Source organism: Lithobates pipiens, unplaced genomic scaffold (genome assembly GCF_037356315.1).
Source record: "Lithobates pipiens isolate NorthernLeopardFrog02 unplaced genomic scaffold, aLitPip1_a1.2 Scaffold_3, whole genome shotgun sequence".
In the NCBI taxonomy this organism is placed as follows: domain Eukaryota; kingdom Metazoa; phylum Chordata; class Amphibia; order Anura; family Ranidae; genus Lithobates; species Lithobates pipiens.
The window spans coordinates 203,240,925-203,265,423 of NW_027507790.1; the positions used below are offsets into that span (position 1 = coordinate 203,240,925).

A 24,499-nucleotide genomic window follows, 5' to 3' on the forward strand; every position below is an offset into this window, starting at 1 on the left:
CGTAAAATCCTTTTCTCTATAATTCACCAACTGACACAGCTCCTCTCTTAGACCATTGGCTTGTTACGCCACCTTCAGGAGAGGACTAGGCATGACATGTTAACATGTAATACAAAAACTAGAACTTTCTACTTCCGCCCAAGGCCCCTTAGGTAACCCCACAGCCTGCCTTGCAGCTTCAGAAAAAATCAACAAGCAGTATAACGTAGAGAAAAATAGGAGGGGCGGGTGCTGTGTCAGTTGGTGAATTACAGAGAAAAGGATTTTACGGCGAGTACAAAAAATCCTATTTTCTCTTATATTCACTGACTGACACAGCGCCTCTCTTAGACCATTGGGATGTCCCTAAGCAATGCCAAAACGAGGGATGGGAAAACAGCATAAAACTTCACCAACCATGGCATGTGGGAACTAGTATAAACTTTACCCACAAAAATGAAGTGTGCGGGAATAACAATAACAAATTAACAAATCAACAAATAAACCATTTTACCCACAAAAAAATAGGGTGCTCAACAGAGGCACTACTTTCAAACTGCACCAGAACTGCGGTAACAAATGCAACAGTGCATTTACTTAAAAAGTACTGCGTTTTTTTTTTTGTTTAAAACAAGTTTATTGGTATATGGTACAGTAACAAGGTACAGTTTTGGTACATACAGCAACAAAGGGTAATAACAGTCAGGAGTAGCTCCGTAGCTTAGAAAAACACAGGTCAGGTCCATTAATACTATATCATTATTCATATAAGATCACTGAGACTGTGTTACATAGTAAATAGGGAAATGGGAAAAAATCATTAGTCCGTAAGATCGCATCAACAGCACTGACAGGTTCCTAGTTAAAACAAGAGGGTAAGCACCATTGCACAAATTTGTATCCCTGGTAAAAAGTGGTCCAGACCACACACTCCCTAGCCCGCCTTTACTTTCTCTTTTCAGGGCTATTAGTGGAACAACCCGCCCGGTCCGTCTAAAGTGGTACAGGTCACCCAGGAACAACGTAACATTGCAATATAGCTAATCTACGCAAGTGTCCGGGTCATTGAGCCAACGGTCCCAGATCTTATTGAATTTGGTTGGGCAACCCCTGTGCGCATAGATAACTTTCTTCAATGGCAAAGTTAGGTTAACCTCAGCTACCCAATCCCTGAAAGTCAAAAAGTACTGCGTTTTTACCAAAAAAAAAAAAAAAACACAGGAAAAAAATTGTATGTGCAATTGCAATTAAACAGCCGACTGCAAAACTTTGCGGCCAAAACAGGCATCAGCCGATGCACTGACATCTACCATCGCCACTTTACACACTTGAGCGACAGACGCTTGATGTCGGAAGGCCCAAGACGTTCCGATTGCCCTTGTGGAGTGGGCCGTGACCGGAAAGGGGGGCACCTGCCCCTTCAAGGCGTAGGCCTGTACTATAATCTGTCTGATGCACCTGGAAATGGTGGCCGACGAGACCGCCATGCCTTTTTTCGGACCAGCCACCGAAACAAACAAGGAGTCTGACTTCCGAAAGGGAGCTGTGGCAGACAAATACACCCTCAGAGCCCGAACCACGTCCAGGGAGTGAAGGGCCACCTCCTTAGGATGTGTTAGCTTCAGGCACAGAGATGGTAACACAATGTCAGAGATGGTAACACAATGTCTTCACTGACGTGGAACGCCGAAACCACCTTCGGCAGAAAGAAGGTTGCGGACGCAACACCACCTTATCCTGTGGATAACCAGATAGGGGGACTTGCAAGACAAGGCCGCCAGTTCCAAAACCCTCCTGGCCGAAGTAATGGCCACTAGAAAGACCACTTTCTGGGAAAGAGTCAATAGAGGGATCTCCCTGATATTCTCAAATGGAGGTTTTTGAAGCACCGATAACACCAGGTTCAGATCCCACGAGGGTAACAGTGGACGCACCAGAGGAACTACATGTCGGACCCCTTGAACAAAAGTGCTCACTAGAGAGTGAGACGTCAGGGGTTGCTGAAAAAAAAGACAAAGCTGATATTTGTCCTTTAATGGCGCTTAAGGCCAATTTCTGGTCTACTCCTTGCTGTAGAAACAGTAGGATCCTGGATATAGAAAAGAAGCGCGGACGCCATCCTTTCTCCTCACACATGGAGATGTAGGTCTTCCAGGTACGATGATCTCTCTTCCGAGAAGATTTCCATGCTCTCAGCATGGTTGGAATCACAGAGTCCGAAAGACCCAGGTTCCTCGACACCTGGCTCTCAATAGCCATGCCGTTAAAACCAGCGATGGTAAAGCAGGATGGAAAATCGGACATTGAGACAGAAGGTCCTCTCGTAACGGCAGTCGTCAGGAGGCACCACCAGACGCACTAGGTCTGCATACCAGGATGCTAAGGCCAACCTGGGGCAATCAGTTGGCCTTAGCATCCTGGCCTTAGTATTACTGGGATCCCCTTGGCCTCCACTCTGCGGAGCAGCCGTGGCAACAGTTTTAGTGGAGGAAAGGCATAGATCAGCTGGTACTGATCGAACGGAGCTACTAGCGCGTCTGAAGCGCCTGACCAAGTATCTCTTGTCTTGGACACGAATCTCAGCACTTTCCGATTGAGATGGGAGGCCAGAAGATCCATGTCTGGTGTGCCCCATCGCAGGCACAGTAGCTTGAACACCTCCGGATGCAATGCCCATTCTCCTGGGTCCAGCATCTGGCGACTTAGATATTCCGCCTGCCAGTTCTCCACTCCCAGGATGTAAATGGCCGACAGGGCCGGTACATGTCGCTCTGCCCACTGAAGGATGTGAGCGACCTTCCGTGCGGCGGCCAAGCTTCTTGTTCCTCCTTGGTGATTGACGTATGCCATAGCCGTGGCGTTGTCTGACTGGATCCTGATCGGACGCCCTCGTAGTCTTATCGACCATGTGGAGAGGGATAGTCTGATCGCTCTAAGCTCGAGCAGATTGAACGGCAACTTGGATTCCTCCCCCCCAACCAGAGGCCCTGGGTCGACTGAACTCCCATTACTCCACCCCAGCTGGTTAGGCTAGCGTCTGTTGTGATCACTGTCCAATTCAGAGGTAGGAACGACTTCCCGGACTGAAGTGCTGGGGACCTCAGGCACCAGAGCAGGGAATCCCTGACCAACTGGCTCATCTGAATCTGCCGATCCAGGGACAACGGAGATTTGTCCCATTTTGTCAAAATCTCCTTCTGCAGGACTCTTGGGTGAAACTGGGCATACAGTACTGCCTCAAAGGAGGCCACCGTGAGTCCCAGAACTCTTTTGCAGAAGCGAAGCGACAACCACCTGCGGTTAATCAACAGTTTTACCATGGCTCTGAGAGTCTTCAGTTTGTCTGAAGGGAGAAACACTCTCCATGAAGTCCAGCAGTAAGCCTAGGTCAGTGATGGCGAACCTATGGCACAGCCATCTCTGTGGGCACGCGAGAGGGTCCTGGTTCACGGTGGGGAGAACATGGCAGCAAACTAACTAACATGGCAGGAAATTAACTGCACGAGTGAGTGGGTGCCTCCGCGCGGAAGGCTACAGACCTGAGAGCACGCGAGGGAGAGAAGCAAGCAGCGGTGAGGTGCGGGAAACTGTCTGCACGAATGAGTGGGCGGCCCCACATTCTCCGCGTGGTAGGCTACAGGCTTGACGGCACGCATGGGAGGGAGAGAAGAGCTTCACTGCTTCATTGTATGGCTGAAGAGGGGCGCAGCAGCCCTGGCGCCTTCTGGAGCTTGGACTCCTCAAACCTCCTTCAACAGTGAGGCCCGGAGAACAGACTGACCGTGGGCCCAGAAGACAAGGACAGGCGAGAGGCGCAGGCTGTGAGGGAGCCGCTGGATGGAACAGGGATGGAGACAGGTACTGGGCACAATTATACACTGAATACCTGCAGACAAAGACTGGGGCAGGGAGGCAGAGCAGGGATTGCAGATAAGGACAGAGCTAGAGGTCTCCCTTTCTCTCAGCTCTCCTCTTTTTCAGCCCCCGTGTCCCCCTCTTTCTGCTCCCCCTCTCTGTGTCCCCTCTCTCTCTCTCTGTGCCCTCCCCTTTATTTCTGTCCCATATCTCTCTCTGTGTCCCCCCTCTCTCTCTCTCTGTGCCCTCCCCTTTATCTCTGTCCCATATCTCTCTCTCTGCCCCCTCTCTCTCTCAGCATCTCTCACACTCCTCCCCCTCTGTGTCCCCCCTCTCTGTGTGTGTCACCTATCTCTATCTATCTGTCCCCCCTCACTCTCTGTCACCCTTCTCTCTCTCTGTCCTCTCTCTCTTTCACTGTGCCCTCCCCTTTATCTCTGTCCCATATCTCTCACACCCTTCCCCCTCTGTCCCCCCTCTCCGTGCCCCCATCTCTCTGTCCCCCCTCTCTCTGCCCCCCATCTCTATCTGTCCCCCCCTCACTCTCTGTCACCTTTCTCTATGTGTCCTCTCTCTCACAGCCCCCTTTCTCTCTCTCACAAACCCCTATCTCACAACCCTCTCTTTCTCTTACACACAACCCCCCCTCTCTCTTACACACACCCCCATCTCTCGCACACACACCCTCTCTTTTGCTCAGCACCCCTCCCTCGCGAATTGCCGTGTTGGCACTTTACAACACAAAACCAACTTATTTATTTCAGTTTGGGCACTCAGGCTCAAAAAGGTTCGCCATCACTGGCCTAGGTACTCCAAACGCTGAGTCGGTATGATCACTGACTTTTTTAGGTTCAACAGCCACCCAAATTCCTGCAGGGTCTGCATGGTAATCGTCACATCCTCCTCTAACTCTGAGGCGGAAGACGATCTCAGGAGGAGATTGTCTAGTTATCCCACGATTGCAATCCCACGTTACTGCAGCAACGGCAAAACAGGAGCCAATACCTTGGTAAAGACTCGGGGGGCTGATGACAAACCAAAAGGGAGAGCCACAAACTGGTAGTGGGCTTCCTGTCCCTGTGGTCCTTAAAGGCAGGAGTCCCCTCTACTGGGATCGTGGTTACTTTGTTTAACCTGGACACTGGGGGGTACACGACCGGAGGAGCCGACCACTTTTTGAGAAGGCTCTCCTCAAATGTGGTAACGTACCGCCATGTATTTGGGGACTGAAAAGATACATTGCGGTCGACCATATTCCTTGTAAATGAACTTATCAAAATAAGTCAGATACGGTGAACGGGCTAGCTTACGGGACCCAAAAGGGACCGCTACATCAGCAGAGGTATCTGCTGGCTCCTGAATCTTCAGGGTATCACGCACAGCTGTGATAAGTGCTCCAACAAGCGCTTTGTCACACGCAGACCCGGAGGGGGAGTCATCCTCACTGTCCGATCTGTCCTGGTCAGCGTCATCAGAAACGACAGAGCAGGGGTCACTAGCCTCAGCAGGGCCCGAGTCTGTGTCAGAGCTCTCCCCGGATGGGAGGGGGCAGGGCCACTTTTTACCAACGCACAGCCTCCATCTTGGCAACGAACGAATTGAGGACCCCCAACAAAGCGTCGAGAGGCACTGCAGTCTGCAGGCTAACCGGTTGCAATTGCCTGGATTTCAGGGGAAGAAGCCAAGCTGACCCTACCCTGTCTGCCACCTGATGGGGACTTAGGACAGTGATGGTCCCACCCTCCTAACTGCTGCTGGCGGAGGGGCTCTTTCCTGCAGGACTCACCACCCTGATTCGTTCTGCGCTGTCCAGCTAGTAGTGCCTGTGTCCACTCCCAGATGCATAGGGGACCACACTGCTCTGTGCAGAGCTGCTGTAAATGGTGCTGAAACTGACCAAAAACTTGTTCAGGCTTCAAGAAAATGGCCGTCGAGCGTCCAGTATAAGGGACATAATCACAGGGAAAATGGCCACCAAACTCTAGGGAAATTAACAAATAGCATGCTGCTCCTTGCCCCACCAAAGATGGCCGCCGAGCACTGTATACCATGAGGGACAGTGAACAAAAACAGGCAGATAAATGGTGGTGAACATCGCTACAGCAATCAACAGGCACAGCCTCCAGTGAGAGACCTACACACATCCAGGGCACAGCCACCCAGCACAGCCCCCCAGGTGAGAGCCCGTCTATGGCGCGCACACACACACCGCTCAGCAGCCCATGCAGCATCCCCCACAGGGAAGGGGGGGGGGAAGAAAGGGACAGGGAGAGAAGAGAGGGAGGTGACCCCGGAATTCGACATCCCAGAGAATGCCCAGCTGCTCAGCCCCGCCGAGGAAGGGAGAGCTGTACTTACCAGTCCCAAAGAGCTGGGAGACATTCCATTGCAGAACTATTCACTGATCAGTACAGGGTAGCTGCTGGCCTCAGCATACTGTGACACAGACATCAGTAGCCCAGTCATATGTACGCCCCGGAGCATAAAAGCTCACCGACCACCTCTGGAACTGAGGTTTCGTTGTGACCTGCCGAGCCGCAGCTGCGACCTGCACACGCTCGATGGCCGGACTGGGGAGACTACAAGGATAAGGGTATTCAGCCTGTCACCCAGCCGGCTGTTGATGACTGATCCTGTGATCAGCTATCTTGCGCAAAAAGCCAAGCTTCTGCATAAAAAAATGCATGGACCGATGGGCCCGCAGGGTTCCTAGGTCCTTTTCCTTCACTAGACAAAATAGAACTGAGGTCTGTCTGGCAGACTGGAGGGTTGTAGCCCAAGGGACCGTCCCCTGGGCAGAACTAAGAGTTCTGAGTGTTGTGTTACAACTATGCCTGATAAGGCTAACAACCCATTTGTTAAGACAGGAGCTGTCGATCGGTGAATATAAGAGAAAATAAAATTTAAAGTGCCCCGGGGAGAGCTGTACTTACCAGTCCTGAAGAGCTGGGTGACATTCCATCACAGACCTACTCTCCGATCAGTACAGGGTGGCTTCTGGCCCGGCACACTGACGCAGACATCAGTAGCCCGGTCATATGTGTGCCCTGGAGCATTTACGCTCACCGACTGCCTCTGGAGCTGAGGCATGTTGTGGCCGACCCAGCGCAGAGCTCTGGTCTGCAAACGCTGGGTCAGGCTGGGGAGACTACAAGGATATGAGTATCCAGCCTGTCACCCAGCCGGCCGTTGATAGATCACAGGATCTTTAATCTTGCGCAAAAAGCAAAGCTTCTGCAAAAAAAAAGGAAGATATTTTGGGGCGACAGCCCTTTAACATGAGGCTCATGATGAAATGCTGCTAATACAACCCATTGAGGTTTCTTTTTTTCTTTAGGGGTATATTTTTATTTGTACCATGCCTTGGGGATCTGGCCCTGGTGGTTGTGAACATACGGATGCCCGGGGAGTCTCCCCCCCCCCCGATTGGACTGCCTCAGTATTTTCTCAGGGGTGGCCCCTCCTTTAAAGACGTGGACAGTCTAGAGCCACCCGTCCTGTTGGCAACTGAATTCCTGGGGACCGTGTTAAACACCACAGTTCTTCAGGACAGTGACCTCCTTGGTTGTCCTCCACCCATCCCAGCCTGCAGGTCCACCTAGTCGCCGATTGAATCTGACAGGCAGGGATATTCCAAGATGCTGTCTTCGCCATCTCACACAAGCCTGTATTGTCCCTTCCGCTTGGACAGAGTGGCGTGTCAGAATCCTGCCGGTGAGGGATAGAACGCTACGCCATGCCACCAGTGCATAATGTGGCTGCAGGTGCGAGGATACTTGGTCCCGAGAGGGTGAACATACGTTTAACAGATGAGATGGACAGATTGGGGGACATGATTTGGCTCCTAGAAATCTGCTGTCCCTCAGCGGCTATCTGCTTTGTTCACCAGCAAGGAGACAAGGTTTTGCACCTTCCTACTGTTTTTAGTGAGCTGGCAGTGGCCCCGGCCTTAGAGTATCTCCTAAAGAGCCTCAATTAGAACTAGGTATGAAGGGTCTAGGCAAGATAACCAGAGTAAAACCGATTGTACATTGAATTTACGAAGTCTCCCCAATATTATTACTTATAAAAGATACAAACGTACCTCTCCCTGTTTGGACCTGTTGGGCCCCTCCTTCTCTTTTTCACTTGGGCTTCATTTATTCTTGATTTTCTCTGGTGTTTACCCTGAAAAAGGTTATATATCCCCTTGAGGTGATCTCATAAGCATAACATTTTAAGTTTTTTATTTTGCTTCTTACTTTTGGTTTTGTATACACATATATCCTGTTCATTTTGGGATTTTGAGGTTAGCGTAGTTTTACTTTCTTTTTTCTAATACCATTGGCCTAACTCTCTTCCTTCATGACCCTGATGCTTGATTGAGGCAGCACATTTTCTCCTGTGAGCACTCTGGTAGGCCCTTCTCCCCAACATAACGGATCTTGTGTTTTGAATTTGATTGTTGATTTGTTGAAATAAACAGTACATAAGTAATAATAGTCTTCAAATGTACAGTGGGGACGGAAAGACTTCAGACACCCTTAAATTTTTCACTGTTATATTGCAGCCATTTGCTAAAATCATTTAAGTTCCTTGTTTTCCTCATTAACCACTTAAGCCCCGGACCAATTTGCAGCCAAAGGACCAGGCCCCTTTTTGCGATTCGGCACTGCGTCGCTTTAACTGACGATTGCGCGGTCGTGCGACGTGGCTCCCAAACAAAATTGGCATCCTTTTTTTCCTACAAATAGAGCTTTCTTTTGGTGGTATTTGGTCACCTCTGCGGTTTTAAATTGTTTGCGCTATAAACAAAAATAGAACGACAATTTTGAAAAAAAATTTAACTTTTTGGTATAATAAATATCCCCAAAAATATATATATAAAAAACATTTTTTTCCTCAGTTTAGGGCGATACGTATTCTACATATTTTTGGTATATAAAAAAAAAAAAAAAAAAACGCGATTAGATTGGTTTGTGCAAAAGTTATAGCGTTTACAAAATAGGGGGTAGTTTTATAGCATTTTTTTTTTTTTTTTACTAGTAATGGTGGCGATCAGCGATTTCTATTGTGAATGCGACATTATGGCAGACACATTGGACATTTTTGGGACCATTGTCATTTATACAGCAATCAGTGCTATTTAATCACTTCAGCCCCGGACCAATTGTCAGCCTAAAGGCCCAGAGGTCTTTTTACAATTTCGCACTGCACTGCTTTAACTGGTAATTGCGCGGTCATGCAATGTTGTACCCAAAACGAAATTTGCGTCCTTTTCTTCCCACAAATAGAGCTTTCTTTTGATGATATTTGATTACTTCTGCGATATTTATTTTTTACGATATAAAAGAAAAAAGACTGAAAATAAAAAAATAAAAAAAGATATTTTCAACTTTTTGTTATAAGGAAAATCGAAAGAACTAAATTTTAGTCATACATTTAGGCCAAAATGTATTCAGCCACATGTCTTTAGTAAAAAAAAATGTCAATAAGCGTATATTTATTGGTTTGCGCAAAAGTTATAGCGTCCACAAACTAGAGTACATTTTCTGGAATTTACACAGCTTTTAATTTATGACTGCCCATCTCATTTCTTGAGGTGCTAAAATGGCAGGGCAGTACAAACCCCCCCAAATGACCCCATTTTGGAAAGTAGACACCCCAAGGAAATTGCTGAGGGGCATGTTGAGCACATGGAATATTTTTATCTTGTCCCAAGTGATTGAATGACAAAAAAAAAAAAAGTTTACAAAAAGTTGTCACTAAATGATATATTGCTCACACATGCCATGTGGAATTGCACCCCAAAATATATTCTGCTGCTTCTCATGAGTACGGGGATACCACATATGTGGGACTTTTTGGGAGTTTAGCCACGTACAGCACCCCGAAAACCAATCACCCCCTTCAGGATTTCTAAGGGTGCAAATTTTTGATTTCACTCCTCACTACCTATCAGTTTCGAAGGCCATAAAATGCCAAAATAGCACAACCCCCCCCCATTTTGGAAAGTAGACACCCCAAGCTATTTACTGAGAGGCATGTTGAGTCCAAGAAATATTTTATATTTTGCCACAAGTTGCAATACCACATGTGGGGGACTTTTTGGGAGCCTAGCCACGTACAGGACCCCGAAAACCAAGCACTGCCTTCAGGATTTAAATATAAAATGCTACCAAAAAAAACTGTTAGCGATCGCAGGGATCAGGCCCAACTCTGCAGTTATGTGTTTAGTATTTTGTAAGTGACAGTGATCGATTGATACTGCACTTGGGTGGTCTGGGCGGAGGGGCAAAACGCAGGTGCTAGCAGGTATCTGGACTGATCCCGCTAACAATGCGTTTTTTGGAACCCTAGTATTGATCTCTTCAGATACTATACCACTACGGGAGGTGTATGCTTTGCGCGTGGGTGTTCGCGCTACTGGCACTAACCTAGCGCTGCCTGGGGCGACGCAGACCCTGACCCTAAAACCTAATTGATATCACCCGCCCGGTGATCAGGGGGTTAAACCTTTATTGGGTAATAAATGGTGGGTGCCCTGATGCTATAAAAAGCAAACTAACCAGAGTCACCCGTAACACTTATACGGTGATCACTGGTGAAAGGGTTAACTAGGGGCAATCGTGGTTAAAATCTTTGGTAGTATATGGGGGTCCCTGACGCTATATAAAAACCTGACGGGGAACCTAAATAACTAACTGGCTAACAAGCGTCATCAGTGGCACTTATATGGTGATCACTGGTGAAAGGGTTAACTGGGGCAATCGGGTTAAAACCATTATTGGGTAGTATATAGGGGTACCTAGTGTAAAAACCTGGCGGTGAACCTGGGGGTGATTTGTGTGCCTACGTGTCAGGTGCACTATGTGTTCTCCTCGCAGTCCGGTCAAAAAGACCGCCCGAGGAGAATGCCATCACTTCCTCCCTGCCTGTGTTTACACTACACAGGCGGGGGAAGCTTCTCATTCGCCAGGAGCGATCGAGAGGGGATGGCCAGAAACCAACAGCCATCCCCTCATCCCGGATCGCTCCTGAAGCGAAACGGACCGCCGCATCCAGCGGGAGGGGGTCCGATCAGACCCCCCACCCGCTGGAAGGCAAGCACGTACATGTATGTGCTTGTGCCTGTCGGTGCCATTCTGCCGACGTATATTGCCATGCGGCGGTCCTTAAGTGGTTAAATACACTGATTCCTGTGTAAATGACACTGCAAGTGAAGGAGTTAACCACTAGGGGCAGTGTAGGTGTTATGTATGACTTTTTTTTATTGTAGGGGGTGTGGCCTGGCATGTGAGATCGCTGATAGTCTCTCTCTATAAAAGGGAACAGACGATCGGTGACAGCCACAGTAGGAAGCACGGGGAGAGGTTTGTTTACACAGACCTCTCCTCGTTCTTCAGCTCTGTGACCGATTGCGGGACACCAGCAGAGATTGGGTCCGCTGGTCCCGCGGCCACAGAGCTCAGGACCGGGTTGGGAGCGCGCCGGGCAATTAAAAAGCAATGTACGGGTACGTGCTTGTGCCCAGCCGTGCCATTCTGCCAACGTATTTCGGTGTGAGGCGGTCCTTAAGTGGTTAATGTACACACAGCACCCCATATTGACAGAAAAACACAGAATGGCTGATATTTTTGCAGATTAAAAAAGAATATTACATGGTTTTAAGTATTCACATCCTTTTGCTCAGAATTTAGTAGAAGCACCCTTTTCATCTAAATACAGCCATGAGTCTTTCTGGGAAAGATGCAAGTTTTTCACACCTGGATTTGGGGATCCTCTCCATTTCTGTCAGGTTGGATGGTAAACATTGGTGGACAGCCATTTTAGTTCTCTCCAGAGATGCTCAATTGGGTTTAAGTCAGGGCTCTGGCTGGGCCATTCAAGAACAGTCACTGAGTTGTTGTGAAGCCACTCTGTTATTTTAGCTGTGTGCTTAGGGTCATTGTCTTGTTGGAAGGTAAACCTTTGGCCCAGTCAGAGGTCCTGAGAACTCTGGAGGTGGTTTTCGTCCAGGATATCCCTGTACTTGGCCGCATTTATCTTTCCCTTGATTGCAACCAGTCGTTCTGTCCCTGCAGCTGAAAAACACCCCCACAGCATGATGCTGCCACCACCATGCTAAACTGTTGGGACTGTATTGGACAGTTGAGGAGCAGTGCCTGGTTTTCTCCACACATCCTGGTTAGACTTAAGGCCAAAAAGTTCTATCTTGGTCTCATCAGACCAAAGAATCTTATTTCTCACCATCTTGGAGTTCTTCAGGTGTTTTTATTTTTTTTAGAAAACTCCATGCGGGCTTTCATGTGTCTTACACTGAGAGGCTTATGTCGGGCCACTCTGCCATAAAGCCCCGACTGGTGGAGGGCTGCAATGATGGTTGACATTCTACAACTTTCTCCCATCTCCCGGCTGTATCTCTGGAGCACAGCCACAGTGATTGTTAGGTTCTTCTTTACCTCTCCCACCAAGGCTCTTCTCCCCCGATAGCTCAGTTTGGCCAGATGGCTAGCTCTAGGAAGGGTTCTGGTTGCCCCAAATGTTTTCCATTTAAGGATTATTGAAGCCACTGTGCTCTTAGGAACCTTAAGTGCAGCAGAAATTTTTTGTAACCTTGGCCAGATCTGTACCTTGCCACAATTCTGTCTGAGCATCACAGGCAGTTCTTTTGAGGTCATGATTCTCATTTGCTCTGACATGCACTGTGAGCTGTAAGGTCTTATATAGACAGTTGTGTGGCTTTCCTAATCAAGTCCAATCAGTATAATCAAACACAGCTGGACTCAAATGAAGGTGTAGAACCATCTCAAGGATAATCAGAAGAAATGGACAGCACCCAAGTTAAATATGAGTGTCACAGCAAAGGGTCTGAATACTTAGGACCATGTGATATTTCAGTTTTTCTTTTTTAATAAATCGGCAAAAATGTCAACAATTCTGTGTTTTTCCTGACAATATGGCGTGCTGTGTGTACGATAATGAGGAAAAAAATGAACTGAAATGATTTTAGAAAATGGCTGCATTATAACAAAGAGCAAACAATTTAAGGGGGTCTGAATACTTTCCGTCCACTGTTTATTTTTTTTATTTGTAGTATCAGCAACTTGCAGCTTCCATAACACTCCTGAGGAAGCCTTTACAGTTAAACATGTAGAGCAGAAGTTTGCTGCATTGCTGTTCCCAACCACATAACTGTTGTGGTGGCTTTAATAATACTTGATTTTTTTTTTGTATATTTAATAAAAATTCGTTTTTATTGAACTATAATTAAAAAAAATTAAATCTATATTCTGTGTACATCTTTGATACATTTTACCAAAACTGAGTATTCGATTCTATTTGTGTGCACTAAAAATTAAAACGCATCTATTCCTGAAAATTTTTATTTGATAAATTGGCTGTGCTAATATGTGAAATAAAATTACAAACACCACCATTTTATTCTCCACAGCCTTTGCTTTCAGAAAAGGTTTGAGAGTTTTAGGTAATTTTCTAGTAAGAAGATGCAAGTTTTGACAAATATGTGAGAAGTATCGGAATTGACAGTTTTGAAGTGGTAAAGAAATGGTAGATTCAACAATGGGCAGGTCCATGATGGTGTTCAACAAGCTTAAGGCCTCTTGCAGATGGGGCGGATTCTGTCAAGTGGATCCGCTTCCTCAGCGAGGGATCTGTCCGCTGAGTGTGCGGAGGGGCAGGCCCGTGTCAGCTATGCAGAGCCGACATCAGCCTGGTCTTCTCTATGGGACGGTCAGATAGAAACTGACCGTATATTCGTTACCATCCAATCGACGGATGGGGAACAGATCCCCATCAGTTTTTAGAGATGCGAGGTGTCAGGATATGCATGTCTGCTAAAATCTGCTGCTCCATAGAGATATGGATGTCTAAAAAACTGACATGGGGGGCCTGATCAGTCCGTCAGTTTTTTCCTTAGTCAGCAAGATAAAACAAAAAAAAAAACTGACTCAATTTCCCCATCCACACACTGAATGTGGATGGGGGCATCCTCAATGCAGAGATAATTTTTAATTTGACATCATCTTTAATAAAGAACTTTTGTTCTAATTTTGCACACAGAGCCATATGTAAAATACCATAAAGTAAGCCACAATTTTAACCCTGTGTAATGGCAACAAATACAAACAACAAAACCAGTAAAAAAAAAATAAAATTGTATTCTGACAGCATGAAGACTTCCCGGTCATCAGAATACACTGAACAGCATTACAGCGCTGATTGAGCGGAGAAAATCAAGCTTGGCGGTTGTGCAGAAGCTTATCAGTAGATCGACTTGTGTACAACCACAGTATGCGTACATGGATTAAAATGTGCCTGGTCCCTTTGGAACTGGCATGGTCTGCTTTACAGGCCTCCTTCCCAACCTGTGCCTGGGCAATGAAACCAGCAAACAGATTAGCCAATTTCTATCAGGATGCCATTTATGTTGTAGCAAACTGGATTGACTCCTTGTGCTGCAGCCTCCCTCTGCTGTAAAGAGACTTCTAAAAGGATGATAGCCAGTCAGATCTAGGTTGTTTACATGGCATGGCTTGCCCCCCTCCAAAAAAAAAAAAAAAAACACCATACACAGATGGATTAACACAGACCTACGTTAATTGCATATATCTGCCTGGAGTTGAGCTTTAAGTACAGATGGAAATCTATTAGTCACATTTTTGTTTTGGATGTCCGTATAGACAATATACATTACAATGCACACTGTACTCAGTTCAGAGAGCAGAATACCAGAGAGGCATGATTTAACTTTTTATTTAGTGCTTAAAAGAAAAAAAGTTAAACTGGTTGCTAGAGCACCACAAAACAAATTCTCAAGTTTCATGATACAAACTATCTAGCTACAAAACAAGAGACACACAGAAAAAATGCTTTTAATTCTAAATACTCAATATATGGTTCTCAAACAACAAAACACAACAGCAGAAGTGCCTTATAAATATAGTTTCATTTAACAATTATCCCCAATCCTCCTCTTCTGCCTGAGCCAAAGAAGGGGAAAATCCTGAAGTACTGAAATCTTTGCTGGATTCTCCTCTCTGCGGAAAAAAAAAAAAAAAAAAAAAAAAAAGAAAGAAAGACTGTTAAGTACACAAAAGTTAAACTCACAGGTAAAACATCTGTTTTCAACTTAAGCAAAGTTACCTGTAACGTGCAGCAAAAAAAAAAAAAAGTCCCAAGAGAAAGGTTATATTTCTTTAATGTACAGTGAGGGACACATTCATTTTAATGCTGAACACCGGCAAATTAAAAACAAACAAAACTGTATGACAGTCCAAGATATCCCTCCTACCGCTAGCAGGCCTCAGTTTTGGAGCAAGCTGTACAAGAGCTTGATATTAACCACTTTAAGACCAAGCCTTTTCTGGCACTTTTTTTACACGTTTAAAACAGTATTTTTAGTCTAGAAAATTAAAAAACCCCAATCATATTTTAGCAGACACCCTAGGGAATAAAATGTCGATCATTGCAATTTTTTGTCGCGCGGTATTTGTGCAGAGATTTTTAAAAACGCAATTTGCTGTAAAAAAATACACTAGTAAATTAAAAACCAAAACACAAGACATACCATTTTTTTTGTAAAATATGAAAGATGACACGCCAAGTAAATAGATACCCAACATGACTTGCTTTAAAATTGTGCATGCTCGTGGAATGTCGACAACCTACGGTGTTAAGGAATCCAATGTACATAATAATCAGAAAATGTCTATTTGCTTATGTGTATATATGTTCCCATGCTCCTTACTTATTATGTAGCATTCAGATTGACTTCTCCATTCGGAGTTAAGATGGCGTCTACCCCCTACATCCCCCGCATTAGATAGGAGTAACGGTACTAATAATCCTGGTTCTTTTAGCCCCGATTGTATGCTGTATTCTACCTTTCGTAAAGAAGTTAATGAGCAAGGCTGTAGACAACAGCCCACCTACATTTCTCCACCAAGAAGAGGACCCTCTTATGATGGAGGATGACAAACCCTTCACTCCTCTACAGTCACTCCCTGTCCATAAACTCACAATCCTCTAGGGTTATAGGGATAGATAGCACTTGATTGCCCTTCTCCAGCTGTATCGAGGGGGGTAGTGAACTAGTTGCTGCCTAACTCTATATACAGCTTAAAAAGAGTTGCTGAGGAGAATGGGCCAGGTGAGGAGGACCTTTAGATGAGGGACTGAAGAAAATAGCCATTTTAGGGGGGACTGTTAAGGAATCTAATGTACATAATGATAATCAGAAAATGTCTATTTGCTTATGTGTATACATGTTCCCATGCTCCTTACTTATTATGTAGCATACAGATTGACTTCTCCGTTCGGAGTTAAGATGGCGTCTACCCCCTACATCCCCCGCGTTAGAAGAATTCATTTGAGATAAGGGAACCAGCTTCAACCAAACTTCAAGCATCAAGTTTCTCCATTTCTCTTGTGTTGTAACCAATGAGATGTACCAATTACACTGACATAGTAATGACGTATCTTTCTGTATAAAATATCAACACCGCCCACCAATAAATCAGAATTTAGAAGTAGCCGAGCTGAACTTATCTCAGAGTGTTTACTTCTAATGTGCATGCACATTTATACTTTTTAATTAGAAATAGCAGCAGATAACCAAGAACTAATTTGTAGTTCTTATCCATTTCAACGGTACTTAAAGCGGAGGTTCACACAAAAATTTTAACTCCGCTTTTCGGAATCCTCGCCCCCTCTGGTGTCACATTTGGCACCTTTCAGGGGGGAGGGGGGTGCAAATACCTGTCTAAGACAGGTATTGGCACCCACTTCCAGGCATAGACTCCCACAGGAGTGTATACCTCTTCCTGTCTGCTGGGACACACATGGGTCCCAGAGACAGCACAGACCAGTCTCATTGAGCTGCGCGGCTCACGCAGTAGGAAACTGGGAAGTGAAGTCGCAACGCTTCACTTCGTAATCCCCTCACAGAAAATGGTGCCGGCAACAACCGAGAGCTGAGCAATTGCTCGGCCTCGGCTGCCGACATCGCTGGACTCCAGGAAAGGTAAGTGCCTATTTATTAAAAGTCAGCAGCTGCACTATTTGTAGCTGCTGAATAAAAAAAAAAAAAAAAAGTATATAAAACAATTCTATACTATTTTTCTATAATATAGAAGTGATACAAGTGGCTATAGAGCCATTTTGGAGTTTGAAATTTTTTTTGCACACACAATTCTTGCCCATAAAATCATTTATACCTATGGGCAAGAATTTTGTGTGTGCAAGAAAATGCTCCAATGGCGAACCAGTTTAATTTCAAACTCCAAAATGGCTCTATAACCACTTGTATTACTTCTATACTATAGAAAAATTGTATAGAATTGTTTTATTAAAAAATAAAAAAAATAAAAAAATAAACTCAAAGCCAAATTTTATCTATTACTTTTGTGTAGGTAGTGCTACAATTTTTTAGTCTTCTGTATTATTACTTATGAGGATTGTAAAGGAAGGCAGCGGGTGTTTTATTGTGCAATTTAGGTTAAAGAGGTTTATATTTGACCCATACCTTATTATATAGGTTTTTAACTTTAATATTTTTATTGAGTGGATTGTGTATCCTATTTTAGGTTTAATTTCTCAGGCTCTGGTAGCTGTCTGCATTAATTAGTGCCGACAATTGCAATGGGTGAGCAGGCTTGAATGCTCATATGCCCTGTGCTGTGATCATTTTGTTCTTCAGCCGTATGTTTCCGGCATTGATCATTGTCATCGTAACAGGTTTCAAATAAGACAGGTCAGATGATGCTGTAGCTCCTATTTGACACAACGCATATGAGGGGCACAGCTAAGCTTGGATGACATCACCTGTTGCCATCCTGTGAGACGGACCTCACACTGTTTTATGTTCCTTAGAGCCGTTTACGATAGATTTAATTGTGAGTAGGTATTTGTTATTTTTAATAAAACCTGTATTAGTTTAAACAGAGAGCACTTATATTTATATGTACCCGTGGGATTCTTGGGAGATCGTGGTCTGCTGCATTGGCTATATTTTAACCCTAAGGGGACACGCACTATTGACTCCGTTAGCTCAGGAGTCCATTGATTAATGTGAGTGAGCAAGGATCTCAGTGATGGAGGGAATGTTAACCACTTCAGCCCCGGACTAATTGTCAGCCTAAGGACCAGAGGTCTTTTTACAATTTCGCACGGCACTGCTTTAACTGGTAATTGCGTGGTCATGCAATGTTGTACCCAAACAAAATTTTCGTCCTTTTCTTCCCACAAATAGAGCTTTCTTTGATGGTATTTGATTGCCTCTGCGATTTTTATTTTTTGCGATATAAATGGAAAAAGACCGAAAATTTTGAAAAAAAAAATAAAATATATATTTTCTTTTTTGTTATAAGAAAAATCGAATAAACTAAATTTTAGTCATACATTTAGGGCAAAATGTATTCAGCCACATGTCTTTAGTAAAAAAAAATGTCAATAAGCGTATATTTATTGGTTATAGCGTCTACAAACTAGAGTACATTTTCTGGAATTTACACAGCTTTTAATTTATGACTACCTATCTCATTTCTTGAGGTGCTAAAATGGCAGGGCAGTACAAACACCCCCCCACAAATTACCCCATTTTGGAAAGTAGACACCCCAAGGAAATTGCTGAGGGGCATGTTGATCACATTGAATATTTATTTTTTTTGTCTTAAGGGACTGAATAATGACAAAAAATAAATACATTTTTTTTGATTTCACGCCTCACTACCCATCACAGTTTCGAAGGCCATAAAATGCCAAAATAGCACAAAACCCACCAAAATGACGCCATTTTGGAAAGTAGACACCCCAAGCTGTTTGTTGAGATGCATGTTGAGTCCATGGAATATTTAATATTTTGCCACAAGTTGCAGGAATATTAAACTTTTTTTTTTTGCTCAAAGTTGTCACTAAATGATATATTGCTCACACATGCTATGGGCATATGTGAAATTACACCCCAAAATACATTCTGCTGCTTCTCCAGAGTACGGGGATACCCCATGTGTGGGACGTTTTGGGAGTCTAGCCACGTACGGGACCTCGAAATCCAAGCACCGCCTTCAGGATTTCTAAGGGCATTAATTTTTTATTTCACTCCTTACTACCTATCACAGTTTTAAAGGCCATAAAATGCCAAGATGGCGCAAACTCCCCCCCCAAATGACCCCATTTTGTAAAGTAGACACCCCAAGCTATTTGTAAGGGGCATGTTGAGCTCATTGAATATTTATTTTTTGTCCCAAGGGATTGAATAAGGACAAAAAAAATTTTTTTTTTACAAAAAGTTGTCACTAAATTATATATTGCTTACACATGCCATGGTTATATGTGAAATTGCACCCCAAAATACATTTTGCTGCTTCTCCTGAGTACGGGGATACCACATGTGTGGGACTTTTTGGGAGCCTAGCTGCGTACGGGGCCCCGAAAACCAATCACCGCCTTCAGGATATCTAAGGGTGAAAATTTTTGATTTCACTCCTCGCTACCTATCACAGTTTCGAAGGCCATAAAATGCCAAAATAGCACAAAACCCCCCCGCAAATGACCCCATTTTGGAAAGTAGACACCCCAAGCTATTTACTGAGAGGCATGTTGGCTGAACAAAAAAAAAAAAAAAAAAAAAAAAAAAAAAAAAAAAAAAAGATCGGTGGGTATGCCCACCATTAGAATACCTCCCTTCATCCACCCACTTCTAATGATGGACATACATGCACCATTTATATATGCCGAAGCATGGGGGCATCCTCCCACAAAAAAGTTATGCCACGTACACACGGTCAAACTTTTCCACGGGCAAGCCCTCGGTCGGAATTTCGACCGTATGTACGCAGCATTCGGAGCAAAATCGCTCCTCCACCCCTGCTGCCCCCATGCTTCTTTTAACTGTAGTGGTGAAATCACCTCCTACAGCGTTGGAGTCGCGGCTTTATGTATCGTGGGAGCAAACGCTGTTGCTGTCAAGATAAATAAATCCACGCTGCAACTGAATGGCGTACCTGCTAAGCAAATTATGGTTAACGTTAAAACAAAGTAACATTACAGTAAAACCTTACCATACCTGCAAAGCAAATGCCAAAAAAAAACAGTAAAATAAAACATTTTTTAACACAACCTGTCCCTAAAATATATATTATGCCGAAGCATGGGGGCATCCTCCCGCAAAAAAGTTATGCCGCGTACACACGGTCAAACTTTTCCACAGGCAAGCCATCCGTTGGAATTTCGACCGTATGTACGCGGCATTAGGAGCAAAATCGCTCCTCCTCCCCTGCTGCCCCCATGCTTCGGCATATATGCTCTTTTTTTTTTTAACTGTGGTGGTGAAATCACCTCCTACAGCACTGGAGTCACGGCTTTATGTATCGTGGGAGCAAACGCTATTGCTGTCAAGATAAATAAATCCGAGCTGCAGCTGAATGGCGTACCTGGAAAAAAAAAAAATGGTTAACAATAAAACAAAGTAAACAGTAAAGTATAAAAAATGAGAGAAGAGAGAGAATAAAACGACAACTATTTTTGGTTTTTATTTTTTATATATTTTTTGTTTTTTTATTTTACTTTTTTTTAACTGTAAACTGTAACGGTTCGGGTCTCTCAAAATGCGATGGCATCTTGGGAGACCCTGTGTTAGTGTCCCTAGCCTGTGAAATGCTGTACCCTACGCTAATACTTCACTAGTGAATGGTAGCGTTCAAAACACTCACAGAGGCAAATACCAGGATTGCCAGGACAGCGTGGACAATAACAACGGGTGTCACGCCTATATCCGCGCTTGGTACAGACACGACATCTTCTTTGGGGGGCTCGTTGGGTAGGGGTACTCGGGAGGGCATAAGCATAATGCCTCTCATGCAGCCGGCTTACTGCATTTGGTTGGGAATGGTGAGGTGCAGAACCATCTGGATACGGAAGGTCTGTGACAACCTCTCTCTGGAAGAAAAGAAAGGTTAAAGTCCCGCCTGAAGCTTTGTATAGCACATAAGCATTCAGCAAAGCCAATTGAAATAAGTAAACAGACACTTTGTTGTACCAGCATCTGGCCTTAACGGCAACTAGATATGGCGCCAACTGGTCATTGAGGTCCACCCCTCCCATATTTTTGTTATATTCGTGGACACAGAGGGGTTTCTCCACAATACCAGTCGCCGTATGAATTTGGACCGTCGTTTCTGCATGAAGGGAGGTAAGAACGAAAACATTCTTATTATCCCTCCACTTCATAGTGAGCAAATTATTACACCGATAGCAGGCTCTCTCCCCCAGCCTAAGACGGGAATATACAAGCCATTGGGGAAAGCCCCGGCGATTAGGTCACACGGTGCCACATGCTCCAATCTGATGATCAAGCAAGTGACTAAACAGTGGCACGCTCAGGTAATTGTCCACGTACAAGTGGTACCCCTTTTCGAACAAGGGTGACACCAAGTTCCATCTTGCCAGCGCTTCCTATGTAGTCAGGGCAGTTCTCCGGCTCTACGTGACTATCTTTACCCTCATGAACCATAAAGCTCCATGTATAGCCTGTGGCCCCATCACAGAACTTAGAGCTTGACCCCGTATCTGGTACACTTGTTGGGAATGTATTGTTTGAATGACAAGCGACCAGTAAACTTAATCAGAGACTCATCAACGCAGAAAACTTTATGGGGAGTAAACAAGTCTGCAAAACGTTGGTTGAAGTGGTTTATGAGGGGCTGAATTTTGTAGAGCCGATCGTATTCAGGGTCTCCACGATGACGACAAAGTTCATTGTCATTGAAGTGCATGAACCGCAAGATCTGCACGTATCGTTTCCTGGACATGGAGTTAGAGAACACGGGCATGTGGTCAGTCGGATGCGTGGACCAATAAGCCCGCAACGTCATGAATTTATGTGTGCCCATGTTGAGGGAAAGGCCCAGAAAGGTCTTAAATTCGGAAACCGTAGCTGGTTTCCAATCTCTGGCAAGGGAAGGCAACTGGGGATTAGCGGCGATGTGTTGACCAGCATATAAATTAGTTTGGTCCACAATAGATCTATAGAGATCTTCCGTGAAATACAACGAATAAAAATCAAGTGGCGTAAAGCGTATCCACCTGAATACCGGGTTTGCCAGTGAATGGGGGAAGTACTGGTGCTGCACAAGTGGTGGGCACCCAATCAGGATTGGCGAATTCTGCAGGAAGGGCACTATGGGAACGACGGGCCTGCCTTTGTCTTCTTCTTGGTGGCAGCGGGACACTAGTTGTGCTTGCCACCTCGCCAGCTTCAACTGCATTTATGGGACTCGCCACGTCACCACGTGATACTGCAGTGCTGGATGTACGTCCAGGGTGTACTAGGCTGCTGGTGCTTGCCAGTTCACCAGGATGAGCGGCTCTAGTACTTCTCTGCTCCATACGAGGGACCTGCGATTCTTGCACCTCAACATCAGAAGATCGGGGTCGGGTACACCTGGCGTTAGCAGGGACCTCATCTTCGTCGTCAGAGCTATCTGTCATGGAGCCGCTGTCCTCTACAGGTTTGTATTCTGAGCCTGAATCTGACAGATCAGTGTCTTCTGCTTCACTATCTGTCATGCTCAGAAACGTGTAGGCCTCTTCATTAGTATACCTTCGCTTTGCCATTTTGGGCTCTAAATTTAGGGGTACACTATTGAGACTCGCAGGTAAAAAAGCACCTAGGCCATCAGCGACTGTATAAAACGCTACCAAAAAAACCTGTTAGTGATCGCAGGGATCAGGCCTGACTCTGCGAACGCTGCAGTTATGTGTGTTGTGTTTTGTAAGTGACAGTGATCGATCGATCGATTCTGCACTTGGGTGGGCTGGGCGGAGGGGCAAAACGCAGGTGCTAGCAGGTATCTGGATTGATCCCGCTAACAATGCATTTTTTTTTGGAACCCTAAACTGCTGGGCACACTAGTATAGATCTGATCAGATCAGATATTGATCTGTTCAGATTCTATACCACTAAGGGAGGTGTATGCTTTGCGCGAGGGTGTTAGCGGTACTGGCACTAACCTAGCACTGCCTGGGGAGACACAGACCCTAAAACCTAATTGATATCACCTTCCGGTGATCAGGGGGTTAAACCTTTATTGGGTAATAAATAGCAGGTGCCCTGATGCTATAAAAAGCGAACTACCTAAACAGCGTCACCCGTAACAGTTATACGGTGATCACTGGTGAAAGGGTTAACTAGGGACAATCAGGGGGGTTAAAACCTTTATTGGGTATTTATATAGGGGTACCTGGCGCTATATAAAAACCTGACGGGGAACCTAAATAACTAACCAGCGTCACCAGTGACACTTACAGCGATTGCTGGTGAAAGAGCTAATTAGGTTATATATGGGGGTACCCAACACTATAAAAACCTGGCGGTGAACCTAAAAAAACTGGTGTGAAAAGTGTGCATACGTGTCAGTGTAGTGTTGGTGCACTTACTTTGATGTCTTCTCTCCTTGCCGTTCGGTCAAAAAGACCGCCACGAGGAGAGTGACATCACTTCCTCCTTCCTGTGTTTACAATACACAGCGGAGGAAGCTTCTCATTCGCCAGGAACGATCGAGAGGGGATGGCCAGAAACCAACGGCCATCCCGGATCGCTCCTGAAGCGAAACGGACCGCTGCATCCAGCAGGAGGGGGTCCAATCGGACCCCCCACACGCTGGAAGGCAAGCACGTACATGTACGTGCTTGTGCCTGTTGGTGCCATTGTGCCGACATACATTGCCATGCGGCGGTCCTTAAGTGGTTAAGCCTATCGTCTGTCTTTGGATTCCCACAGGTGGAGCTCTCTTGCTGCTGTCTGGGCTTCGTGGTTCATCATATGAAATTGGTTGGACTTCCTTTACAATTCCTGTGGAATTTTGATTGGACTTTTTTTTTTGCACTGCACTTCCTTTTAACTATAGAAAAAAAATAGGATTTTTGTACTCAATGTAAAATCCTTTTCTCTGAAGTTCATTGACAGAGACAGCTCCTTTAATTCTTGACCTTAGGGTTGTATCGCCACCTTCAGGAGAAGACTAGACAGAACATACAAGAACAGCAAAACTGCACAGCAACGGCCAGGAGGCAGTCCCACTGGCTATAACCCCTCGCTCTGCTTCCTGCAGCTCAGTTCGTCAAAAACCAGTACAAACATAAATAGGAGGGGTGGGTGCTGTGTCCGTCGAACTTCAGAGAAAAGGATTTTAGGGCGAGTGCAAAAATACTATTTTCTCTTTTGTTCATTGACACACACAACTCCTTTAACTCTTGACCTTAGGGACGTCCCCAAGCAGGGCCAAAAAATGAGGGGTGGAAACAGCAAAAAATAACTTCACCCACCGAGGAGTTGCCACCTTAAACGGCAGCCATCAAAACCTGCGGCCAACATATGCATTTAAAAATGCGTTCACAACAAACTTGTAACTTCGTGAAAGCGTGAATTGCAACCTTGCACAGCCACCTGCAAAACCTGCGCTTATGTCAACACGCTTACGTCAACTTTATAGAATTTAGTGAAAGTGAACGGACGACCAAGTCGCCGCCTTACACACCTGTAAGACAGACGCTTGATGTCGGAAAGCCCAGGAGGTTCCAATTGCCCTGGTGGAATGAACCGTGACAGGATAAGGGGAAACCGCCCCATTAAGGCATAAGCCTGAACCACGATCTGTCTGAACCA

At 45.2% G+C, this 24,499-nt stretch overlaps 1 protein-coding gene across 4 annotated transcripts in view; it reads right to left on the reverse strand.

The window, feature by feature from the left end:
- Positions 1–14,573: 14,573 nt before the first annotated feature.
- Positions 14,574–24,499, reverse strand: part of DDX4 (DEAD-box helicase 4) — a 329,051-nt gene continuing 319,125 nt past the window's right edge. For all 4 annotated transcript variants that reach the window (XM_077462713.1, XM_077462714.1, XM_077462716.1 and 1 more), the window contains one exon: positions 14,574–14,873. In XM_077462713.1, the coding sequence (XP_077318839.1) occupies positions 14,793–14,873 (81 nt within the window). In that variant the 3' untranslated portion in view covers positions 14,574–14,792. The remainder of the gene's footprint in view (positions 14,874–24,499) is intronic.